The following is a 12465-nucleotide window of genomic DNA, read 5'->3' on the forward strand; positions in this document are numbered from 1 at the left end:
CATGTTTACTTAATGCTGAGGCTGAATAGAGTTGTACATGTTCAAGCAAGAGGATTTACATTTGCACGTCTGTTTTGGAAAATATTTGAAATTCAGAACTTCTGGCTATGAGTGAAATCCAAATATTGGCAGGTTAGTGAGCTCTGAGGAACGCTATTACTGTGACTGGATGTGCATTCCTCTGTCTGCCACGGTAATTTGCAAGTCAACAAAGCCTTGTATTAGCTCAGCATCTGTAGCACTAATCATTTCCTAACCACAGCGGAACCAGGGAGTTACAATTTAAAGATCAGAGTGACTACAGTCCGCACCCTGTTCAAAGATGTCTGTCAGTCGCCCACTCCACAGAGGTGGTGGTTGAAATACCAAAAAACAGGCCGCTGATTGCGAGGGGAGGGATGAAAGGATTGGAAATCAGCACATTCAAAATCAAAGAGTGCACTGGAAGAAAGGGCGCCAAGTGTGAGTGAAGGATGCAAAAGAAGTCAGAGCGATGGTAATAAGGAGCGGAGGAACAAGGAGGATCGGTACAGATGAGGAGGTGGAGGTCTGGTGCTGTTGGTGGTGGGAAGGGTTGCATTGGGACATAGTAAACAGATCTGTTTTCATTCCCAAATTGCAGTTGTTCCCATCAGTTGTCAAGATACAAATCCTCAGGCACAGGCAGGAGAATTTCAGGTTCTCTTTTTTTATCTGATGCATCTGTTTTTGTCTATTGAAGCGAGAAACACAGCTTGCCGGATTCTACATCAGAGCTGCTTCTTTGCTGCATTGTTGTATCGTCCTTAGCTCCATTCACCCAGAGATAACAGAGCACCAGCTCTTTAGCACAAATCACAAACTCATAGATACAATTTGATGAAAGTGCTTGGGGTATTATAGACTCTGTTTTCATTGGAGTGGAATTTATTCCTCCGTGTGACATGGGCAAAAAATGTAAAATCAGCCGCAGTGGTCTCTTTAAGCTCCGCTTTTCAAGAGAGTACAACGTTGAAAAGATAACCATCTCAAAGTCCTTGCACATTTTTGAATAAGCGCATCCCATCTATCACAAAGAATAACTAAACCATGAGACTATTGAAAAAAAGAAGCAAATTCAGCCAAGGATTGTCCGTGACATAATCACACAGAGCAAGAGATGCTCTTAAGGTTACGCTTGAGAGATGAAGCCACTGAAATGGTTCGACCCATAACCAATTCCTCTAAATCTCACAGACGCTAGAGTGAGAGACTCATAACAATAAAAAGGCAGCTGAGTGCAATGAGAGAATCACTGTGGCATGAGGAGGTCCAGTGAAACGGCCCGAAAAAAGGTTCAAATTAATAAGATGTAACTCATTTTAACAGAGTTAAAGTTCATTTAATCCTTTCAGACAAGGAGATTGAAATTGTAATCAGGTTAAAATGATTGCTGGGTCTTTGATTACAGCTCCACACTTTTGGAATTGCACAGATTTCATCCAAACTTTGGTTTGCTGAGGTGCAAACCCTATCGATCCCAAGCGAGAGGAAGCCACAAGCTACATGACACCGATGCTGCTTCCCCGAACAATAACGCTGTGTGGCTTCACAGTTATTTAGAGGCATCAATAACATGGTAGCCTCAAGGCCACTTGTTACAGAAATGGAGGAAGACTTTTCTGGAATGTTCAGTTTTCACGATGGAGAAGTGAGCCGTGAAAACGTTGCTCTGTCACCTGGGGAATGCTAACTCAATGTTATTAGACCCTTAAACAAGGCACTCACAACCTCAGTGCTTCCCCCGGTCAGGACCAAGAATCAGAATGATACATTTGCTTTGATTAAAAAAAAACATTCATTTTGTTTCTGACTGTCTGATGGGCTTCGGTTCTGTCCGGGGGGCAGGTCGCATCAAAGCCAGTGCCCTGTGCAATATCGTTTCTCTGCAGTATTGGAAGTAAGCACCGTGGAGTCGTGATACAGCACATTTCTTGCTTCCTATCTCTCCGGGCACGAGGGGCTCTCGCCTCGAGTCACCTCAATCACTGCTGCTGAGGATGAGGAAGTGCAGATGAGTAAGCTGCTGCCGGCCGGTCGTTATCAGCCCACATCACACCTCCTGAAGCAACAGCTTGTTATCGCTGCCGTCTTCCGATCGTGACGACCGAGCGCTCCGCTAGCTCAGTAATTGTTGGAGGCTCAGTAAATACGAGAGGTGACGATGCGGTCCTGATGTGGAAGGCACTGCCGGTGTTTTCAGCCTTCAAAGTCGCACGTAATGAGGTCAGCTGTTGGAATCAGGAGGAGGAGGACATGGCGCTGACAGAAAGGAAAGCACGAGTCTGTGTCTTGTTTGGTGTGTTTTTAAGACCACAAGAAAGGGAGTTTTTTGTTATTTTTTCTTTTTCATTGTTAAATGAAGTTTAAAGCATCATTTCAGCCCAGTTGCCAGGATAAAAATGTCGGCATAGTAACGATTTCTGCAAACCACAGATGCATTGAATGTCGACGTTTTTGAATTAGGTCAGAGCAAGTGTCGTAGTACAACGAGCAATGCACAGAGCAAGTGCAGTAGTTTCTCAAGCGACTGTTATAGAAGATATGTGGTATAATAACCTTCTTATAGTGATAATAAATAGTAGAAAGAGCGAGACAGTCCACAAAGTGTGAGAGGGTGGGATGGTGGATGGGTCAAACAAACACAGGCCCTTCAACCAGGAGACTGCTGTTCATGTCCAGTGTGAAACCAAAAGTACACATTGACACTTGTTGCGTAGCGTAAGTCCGCTAAGGACGGTTATTTATTCACGCTAGTTACGATCTTTTCTCTAACCTCAACGAAGTAGTTCTGTTGCCTAAGCATAACCAATCGGTTAACCACGTTAACCAAGTGGCAATGTGCGTTTCTGCAAGCGTGATACAAGGCTGATATGAATTACATATTTATAAAACTTGTGTTTTTGGATCAGAAACATTAACATTCAACTGATCCCGTGGTTTTCAGAAACATACAATGCCAACATTGTCTTTCTGGCTACTGGGCTGTATATTGTATGGCTACTTGGTGGAACACAACAAGCTGACAGACACACTGCTCTGACATTTTGTTGTCATTTAAAGTTGCTATTGTTAGCAAAAAGACATCCTGCAGACACAGAGCAACATTACATTGATTTGGAGTTGGGTTTGTGTCCACCTAATCAATTTAAGTCTAATATTAACTTTCCTTTTAGCTCTGGTTTGGTCTTTTTAGCTGTTAAATGCCAAATGTTTAACTTTCTTCACCATCTAATTGCTAACTGTGTCTGTCTGCTGTTTGGTGCTGGGCAGGTAGTGTACAGTGGGTTTATCAGCTGTAGTAAGCGTCAGGTTAGGTTGAGGAAAACGTTGACTGGGAAATAGCTTAAACCCCCCACATTTGCAGGCTCACGGGGTAGCACAGCCAATCAAGAGTCAGTCATCAACAAGGAGCTACGCTGAGTCAGCTCATCCAGATCCTTGCCCAAGCTGCAATATCAAAAGGCATGCAGAGGCCGTTACGTGTTGCCTCTCAACATAAAGAACACACTATTCCTTGCATTGGCACTTAATGCTCGTAACGGATGTCAATCATCCGCAGCAGAGACCTCCAAATGTGTGTGTGTGTGTGTGTGTGTGTGTGTGTGTGTGTGTGTGTGTGTGTGTGTGTGTGTGTGTGTGTGTGTGTGTGTGTGTGTGTGTGTGTGTGTGTGTGTGTGTGTGTGTGTGTGTGTGTGTGTGTGTGTGAATGCATTTTTCAGTAACAGCGCGGCTTTATTTCAGTATGATAATGAAGAACCTGTCACATTTACGGCGTGGTGATTAAATTCTAACTTGTGTACTGAGAGGACCTGGTGTAACAGAACAAAAGTAAGAATCTTAGACTCTCGTAAAAACTGTCTGCAGAGCCTCTGAGCTACAGAGATGAGTGGGCTTCTTGGAGCTGGGCCGCAGTTAGTTTTTTTTATGAACTGATCATTATTACCTTTGGGATTTTTGCCATGGTGATTGCATTCGATCACAGACGGAAGCACAAAGAACACTTGCCGTTTTTGTGATGAAATTTCCTGACCCTGGGTGTTCTGTCTGCTGCAAAGTAAAGTGGAGTTTTAACCGTTTGCTTGAGCTGTGACCATATTTCTTCAGCCAAACAAAGACAGCAACCAGATATGACGTATGTCCCTGCTCATTTACATAACATGTATTACATTTTTCACGTTTTCACATTTGATGTTGTGTTTATATACTATATTTTCCTGGTGTTGTACAAGACAAGGAAGGAGATGTTTGTGTTGTCTTCATGCAGTAGATGGGAAAGGCATTATTGGCCTTCATTTGTATTTTTAGCATGACATTTAGTAAATTTGGCGATGAATTAATAGTTGTAACAATAAATTTATAGGGCCTCAGGCAAGGACAGTGTCCTATTCTTATCCTAAACCTGTGCATCACTCTGTTAGCCTCGCTTGTTCGAGGCTTCCAAGTCAGATTTAGCAAATTGCTCATATGAACTTGATAAATGCCATCAGTTCATGAGTAGATGCATTTGTGAGATGTGATCATTAGTATAAACCACACCTCCAACTTTCATTCACCCGAGAGAAAAACGGCAGAGCTTGAAGTCCAGCTGTCAAAACTCAGCCGATTTCAGACGAAATTTCGTGTGCTTTCACGCTTAACCAGTTTGGTTCCGTTAAATGGAACTCTGGTGCAGACTTAACAACCAGATCGAGGCCGCCTGAAAAGAAGGGTCATGGTCACCAGTGCAGTCTGTTTGTAGTGTTAAAGTAAAACCAACCATCCACAGGACTGTGTGAAAGCAGAGATGTGACTTTGTCATGAATTCATAAGCTAACTATTAAATCCAACTCAGATGTCCGGATCCATACACACAATCTATAGCCTGTATTTATACAGAATCATGGTGACACGTATGAGTGTTTTCCATGACACATCAGAAAGTGACAAGGAGTAAAACCAGAGGTGTGTTGAGCTTGAGTCCTGCTTTGTGTACTTTGGCAGTTCCCCAATAGAAGTGAGTCAAAAGAGGGAAACGTGCTGTCGGTTTGACACTATTTATGATGAGGAGGTCATCATAAAAAAGGAGGTCCAGTCTTTGAAAGTTATCTTTTGACATCGGACAAGATGAATAAACACATGAGGCACAGAAGTGCAGCATGACTAGCTCTCAGTCCCCGCCCCCGTGATCTATGGAATGTTGGCATGTCGACATAACTGTCAGTCAGTGAGTCACCTGCCAGTCTGTACAACTCCATGTTTACAGCTCTTGGCTTGTTTGTAATAGGTCAGTGTGAACACAAACCAGAGTAGGGTTAAGAAGCAGTGATGCATCTTTTTTTTTTCCTTGAACCAAAGTACAAGTGTGAGAGCATCCGTAAACTCCAAATGTATCCAAATTTATTCAAATGAAGGCATTCTGATTCTTTTCACATTTTAGAGAATGGCAGTTTATCTTGACATTAATTGTACAATAAAAGGGATTTTTTTTTGTGTCTAAGTGAGTGGTTTCTAAATTTAAAAAAAAATGAATGAACCCAACAAGTTCTCTTGTGTCTCTTGTTCGTGCTGCTTATGAACAAAACTGTCAATACGAGTGGCTCTGACACGAGGCCCATTTATTGTGCAGTTCTTACTCAAAATGTAGAGTTTAGTTCTCTTAACATTCACATTGTCTCTATCTCTCTGTCTGTTAGAGAGGTGGTTCAGCTCACAACTGCGGCCAGCTGAAGGTGGGTCAGGTGATCCTGGAGGTAAACGGGGTTTCCATGAGGGGCCGCGAGCACAGGGACGCCGCACGCCTCATCGCTGAGGCCTTCAAGACCAAAGAGAGGGACCACGTGGACTTCCTGGTGACCGAGTTCAATGTGGCGCTATAGCTGAGTGGAGGAGGAGAGAGGACGATGACGGGGGCGGCGCCGAGAGAAGAGGGGTTCCAGGACGTCCCGGGAGGAGGAAAAAGAAGAAAGAAAAAATTGAAGCGTCTGTTGTTTTAAATGGCACAACTCTTTAAGATTGACACAAAGGAACCACCAACTGATCCCTGAGCGCTTCTAGAAACCCACCCTTCATTCCGGATACATGATACTCACATTTACAAAGTATTATTTCCGCCGTGGACTTTGTTCAGGATGCTCCTCAACGTGTTACCTCCCCACTGTGAGACCTTATGCACTAAAATGGAAACTAGTGAGACGTATACATCTTTCTTTTGTTCCCGTCCGTCGTAAAAAACTTGTGGATTTACACCCATTCAAAACCGACTGGAACTTCTCGTAGCACGACCACGTCCCATGGTCCGTTTGTTTTATTTCTCTTCTGCTTCTACCTTGAGAGACAACTGCACATCTAAGACTGATCCCTGCTCGACTTTACGAGCTCGGATTGGGAAATGTAAAAATGAACAAATGTAGATACAGATGCATATATAGTGTACACATACAGATAGTCCTATATGAATTATAAAACCCTTAACCTCTGTTGCATCATCGCTACATAGTGATATATTTCAAAGATGATGATAATTCAGGCCATCCTGGTGATTTTACAGTCATGTCTGCGTGTTACCATCCTTTCACGAGAAGGACAACAGAAATACACATTACATGCTCATATTTGCTTGATCAGACATAGAAGAAAAGACTGTTATGATGGGAATCTTCATTCGGGCTCCACACCAATGCAAATCATTTCCTGTTTCCTTCCCACTTCTCCGTGTGCATCTGTATTATTTGAGACTACGTCCACACTAAACGAGCTGAATATTAAAATATGCTGTGAAAATAACATGCGCTGTAGCCAGGTTTCCTAGTACACACCAGATGAGAAGGTTGTCGTGTTCAGATTCATTCACTCTACAGAGCAATTTTGGAAAGCTCAGTTGCATCAAAGATGCTGTATGTCTTCAGATTCGGCCAGTTTAGTGTGGAGGTCCTCTCAGAGGGGATCAAACGCCTCGTTTTTCCCCCTCAGACCGCTTTGCTCCTGCTCGTCTGAATAACAATTGATGATTTTATTTAGTAATTTCATAGTTTTAATTATATTCACCCTTGGGGGAGGGGGGGGGGGACTTGCTGAAGCCGTGCTCAGTGCAGCAATTACCCTCAAGAGGGGCGTAATGAGACATTTGGAGGACGACACTGCCAAAGATTTGAGAAACACTCCGCCTCACATGTTCACGCAACATGCACGCACGCACACATCACGCACACATCTTATCCACTTATAGAAAAGCAATTAGGAGATAAGCAATCAGGTGGAGGGAGAGAGAGAGGGAGAGGAAGAGAGAGAATGAGAGAGCGACAGAAGCAGCAGATGAGACGTGATTGTTGCTGTGATGAGTTGCTTCCTCACAGGAAGAGTGCAAGCGTGGAGAGGATGTACAGCAAACATCCTCCATGTGTCACGCCAGAGACTCGCATTAGGCTGCAGGTAGAACTAGGCAGTAATTGGACTAATTAACTAGTGTTGGATCTGTGCGTGGATGTGTGTTATATGTGTTTTAATGCGAGTGGCCTGTGTCTGTCTGAATGACATAATGATGTTCAAAACAAGGAGACGGCAAATAATGCTGAATGTAAATGTCATCAAAGGCGCTGCTTGATGAGACACGTGTGAGGGAGTGAAGCGGTAGTGTGGGCCTCCTGAAGAACACCAGCGGAGCGGCTCTGTGAGAAATTGCCGTCAAACACTCCTGAATCTCTCTGGTGACCGCTAAGAGAAGAGAACAGCACATTCGTTCTTCGTTTGCACACCATTTATCTTCAAAACGTCAACCTTCAAAACAAACACCCACATCCTGTACCCGTATATTGCCCAAATATGATCCCAAGATATATATATTTTTTAAAGAATCTTTAATTTCTTACTTTCTTTGCAACTTATTTGAGTTTGTTTATCTGTCAAAAGACCATGTTTTGTTCCATTGCTCATTTTACAAGTGAGAAGTAAAAAAAACAAAGAAAGTAGCAACGTTTTTTAAGCAGCATGAATTGATTTTTGCCGCTAGAAGACAGGAGAACTCCACAAGAACATTTACACAGATTGTCAGATTACGTTGTTCATATATTCTTTGATTCATCTTGAGTCGTGTTTTGGCCCAGCTGATGACCTGATGACTCACCCCGCTTTTAGCTCTGCTTTGGGGTCCACCAGATTTTTTTTACAACTAGTTTCAAGTTTTGTACGTCTCTCGTTTGGTATTCGGGAATTGTGTGTGTGTGTATTTATATATATTTATATATATATATATTGTTTTTTATGAAGGTTTCATTTTCCCTCAGTTAAAAAACAGTCAACATGAAAGTAATGACATGATGCAAGTGAAGAAGTGAATCAAGATGACATAAATCCAGAGTGCCTAGTAAAGGACGACCTGGAACAGTAAATCACACCAACATCTCACCAGCTAAAGCTTTGACAGTAACTATCGTCCTGCAGCAGGATTTATGTAATGTTTTTGTAGCTTACGTTGTCCATAAATAAGTCAACAGCCTGATGAAAAGCCTCCGTATTAAACTGTTTATCTCTGAGGGGAATGTGGAGAAGCTCCCATTTATACAACAGAGTTTCTGTCTCTAAGATTACTGAGGCGTTTGAGTGCATCCACTAATTTCACTTGGAGAAATGTGTGTGTGTGTGTGTGTGTGTGTGTGTGTGTGTGTGTGTGTGTGTGTGTGTGTGTGTGTGTGTGTGTGTGTGTGTGTGTGTGCGCGCGCGTGCGTGCGTGCGTGCGTGCGTGCGTGCGTGCGCGCGCGCGCGCGCGCGTGTGTGTGTGTGTGTTTGCGTTTGTGTGAGAGAGAGAGAGAGACACAGCCTGAGCTGGATAAGAAGGCACAAGAGACATTCAAACAGATGAGAGCTGGAGTGTGTCCTCTCAATGGAAGCACTCTCTTAAATAATCTAATCTGGAAGGAATCGCACCCACACAGATGAACGCTTTTGTTTTCTGAGTTGAACATTCAAACCTCACACATGACAACTCCTTTCAAAGAGAGGAGACAAGGAAAGCGGAAAGGAGGAGGGGGAAAAAGTGCTTTCTTTGGCACTGCTGTGGCCAAGCTTTTGATTTTTAATTTGCTAAATCTTTCCAGTGAAAACAGCAGACTATGTCTCTAAATTGGATTGTATTTATATTCACTTTAAAGGTGTTTCAAACAGCCGGAAGGAAAACATTTTGCTCTGTGGGTTGAGGGAATTCTCCCACTCCTGAGAAGAATAAAACCATTTTAAAACCCTTCGGATTAACTCCAAAATACATTTCCACAAACAAGGCAAGATATCATTAGAGAATGTTCTCTTACTCTTACAAATGGAATAACTTTCAGAACCGCTACCAAAGTATTACTTTCTGTCTTCTCTGCAAAACAGCTGGGCACTGTGACTTTTTAGCAAACTTGACCTAAACAGGAGTAAATGGTGCATTCGTTGGGGACTATTTTCAGCTGCGAATTAATACACATTTGGTGCTCTAGTGATTATTTCAAGCAGTGTCCGTGGGATTGAATGACAATACACCGTGTGTGAGGAGGGAACATGTGACCTAGTGCTCACTTGTGTGTTCTCAATAGTTTTTAATCCACAGTAGATCTCTATGACACAGAGGAATACAATATATCAGTAGGATCAATCATTGTTGGTTTTTGTATTTTCATAGGATTTGTTGACAACAGAAGAATATCTATAATAACTTTGTCCTTGAACAAAAGAAGTCAAGCACCCATATGTTAAATGTTGTCTAAATATAAGCAGCCACACAAGAACTTAGATAACGTATAAAATTGGGAGAATTATAATTTATTTTCCAAAAAAGAACTACATTTCGGCCAGAAGCAAACAGTTGCACAGAGACTTCATACATCTTCAAACAAAGCCAAGTTCCAGGATATGAAAAATTGTAAAAAAAAAAAACAAGTTACAGTTGCAATCGTCATATGTATTTTATATTTTATTGAATCTCTTTAACTGAGGTAGATCTCTTTACCCTGCTAAGGTGAAATGCAGATAAATTCAAACATGTCTCAGAGAAAGTGAAAAACGAATGACTAAAGCTCTACAGTGAAAGAAAGCCGCTATTTTATTTACCTTATTTATTAATTTAAACATATATATACAGCATACTTTTACAGCAGAAACGTCCCTCCTCAGCACAGGCATTTCTCCGCCAGTTAATTCCATAATGACCCCATCTTGTAGATGTTTAGTGGCTCGGCCTTCTCTTTGATCTGATATTAAAGGAGCACCCGGAAGAGAGGGATGATGGAGGGAAGGATGGAATCCGCTGACAGTCTCATTAATCAGAGGCCAAGACAGAGAGGTGCTGGCCTTGGCTCCGACATGAGCCACGATCAGCTCAGACATTGTCTTGTTGCTGTAGCAAGGTGTGACGGTTTGCTCCCCCCCCCCACCACCCCTGAACCACTGCTTGCCTGCAAAGGTCAGACTCATAAAACACCACCTGTTGAGTCTATTGATGATGTTTTGTTGTTTCACTGAGTGTGCCTCCTGCTTTATTAGCTGCACAAGTTTGTTTTGTTGGTGTTCATTTTCCCACCCTGCCTGCCATGCTCTTCAGCTGCCTCCTTTTGCTTTTGTTTTCCTGTCACTCCATCGGTCCCCTTCGCCTGCTTCATGCACATTTTAACGAGGAGTGTTGTACAAGGACATGCTATTTATACAGAAAGTGTGTTTAATTTTTCAATAAAGATAACTGCACAAAAAAAGTTGCACGCTGTCTGCTTTTATTTTGAAGTTTGCTGTTTGAAGTTGGAAATCATGTGGACACTGTTGTCCAAATTGTTTTCACCTGCGGATGGTTTAAGGTCTGAGTTCCAATGAAGGGAGATCTTAATGCTACATCATACAATATTTTAGACAACCATATGCTTCCAACTTTTTTTTAGGGAAGGTTTTTTCCTGTTCAACATTACAATACCACACAAAGTCCAGTCCGAAATGAAAGATTTCCCCAGTTTGGGGAAGAAGAACGTGACTTCCCTGCACAGAGCCATGATCTCAACCTCGTCCAACACCCTTGGGATGAACTGGAACACGGACTGTGAGCCAGATCTCATCACCCAACATACAACATCCGGCTTCCAACATCGTGTGGAAAGTCGCCCCAGAAGAGTGGAGGCTGTGGTAGCAGTAGGTTAATGTCCATGGGTTTAGAATGAAATGTGAAGCACTAACTTAGATGTAATGTTCAGGATCCACATAATGTTTGTCATTTCTAAAATTGTCCTTTTTGTTTTTCAAGCTCTTTGGCGATTGATTTTAGAGGCTTTCATCTTCAACAATACATTAACTTGATTATGCCGTTGAAAAGCAACGTGTGCATAATGCAAGTGGAACACACTGTACTGAAATGTCCTTCAATCCATTTTATATACTGCTCGTCTTGTCACACGGGAGCTGCAGGAGCCTATTGTTTGGATCGGTGCCAGTGACCATTAAATACTCTGCCATCGTGTCTTCTCTGATAACGGCAAATAGCAAACTACTGTTTTGACTTTGCTTTTTGTTGTTGCTTCATACCAAGATGATATACTGATTGAATCATTGAATGAGACCGATTATTGCAGGAATGAAGAAGAGAGAAGGCAGATTGTTGTCTGCTTCATAGTCATCTCTCTGTCTCTGCATTTCTCTCACTTCAGTTTCAACCAGTTTTCAAACTAGTTGACATGCAGTAACAGAGCAATACCATTTAGCAAACCAGCATTGATGAGCCTTACTTTTCAGGGTAACTTTTTTTTTTGCACATCTACCTATAAAATTACTGTTCAGTTCTAGTCTTTGCTGCCTTTGTAAAAAGACAATTTGCCGCAAGACGATTTAATTTGCCATTCAAATAGTGATAATGATGTTCTGTGGGCTACCGTGTCATTATAACATCTAGTGGTATCTTTTGAAAGTGGGCCGGGGTACCACAGGCAGAGTATTTAATGGTCACTGACACTGATCCAGGGTACCACTACATGGCCGAAAGTATTTGGACACTGGACACCCCAAGAAAAAATTCATGTGTAATTGAACGTGTCTTTCCAGAATCCTCGGCATCAAGAGGCTGCTATCAAAGCCTAAACTCTCAAAGGTCAGTACAGTCAAGTTCTTCCACACAGAACTGGATAACCATTTGTTTTTATGGACAAGGCTTTGTGCGCAAGTCATTGTCATGTTCAAACAGGAGAGGGATAATTATCATTTTATAATGTATCATTTTCATAATGTGAAGGTCCGGCCTGGAAGAAGTTGAGTCAGCTAAATTGACGAAACAAGTAATTACTAATATACTAATTATTTTAAGTATTGATAAAAGCTGGAATCAAAAAGATTTTTAAAAAACAATTTCAACTGACGGTTGACCTATATAATTCATTTTTGCATGATCTTTAAAACAAATCATTTTTAGTTAGATTTTTTTTTTCTAAAATGAATTTCGTACATTTCTTGTATTTGTTTCTGTTC

The 12465-nt window shown here is 41.9% G+C and overlaps 1 protein-coding gene across 1 annotated transcript in view; it reads left to right on the forward strand.

Annotated features, from left to right (window-relative positions):
* Positions 1-6078, forward strand: part of whrna (whirlin a) — a 123842-nt gene extending 117764 nt beyond the window's left edge. Inside the window, 1 exon segment of the mRNA XM_076079911.1 lies at positions 5694-6078. Within this exon segment, the coding sequence (XP_075936026.1) occupies positions 5694-5876 (183 nt within the window). The 3' untranslated portion in view covers positions 5877-6078.
* Positions 6079-12465: the final 6387 nt, after the last annotated feature.

The sequence above is a fragment of the Anarhichas minor genome, unplaced genomic scaffold, assembly GCF_050575085.1.
Source record: "Anarhichas minor isolate MPS153535 unplaced genomic scaffold, ASM5057508v1 ptg000073l, whole genome shotgun sequence".
Classification (NCBI taxonomy): domain Eukaryota; kingdom Metazoa; phylum Chordata; class Actinopteri; order Perciformes; family Anarhichadidae; genus Anarhichas; species Anarhichas minor.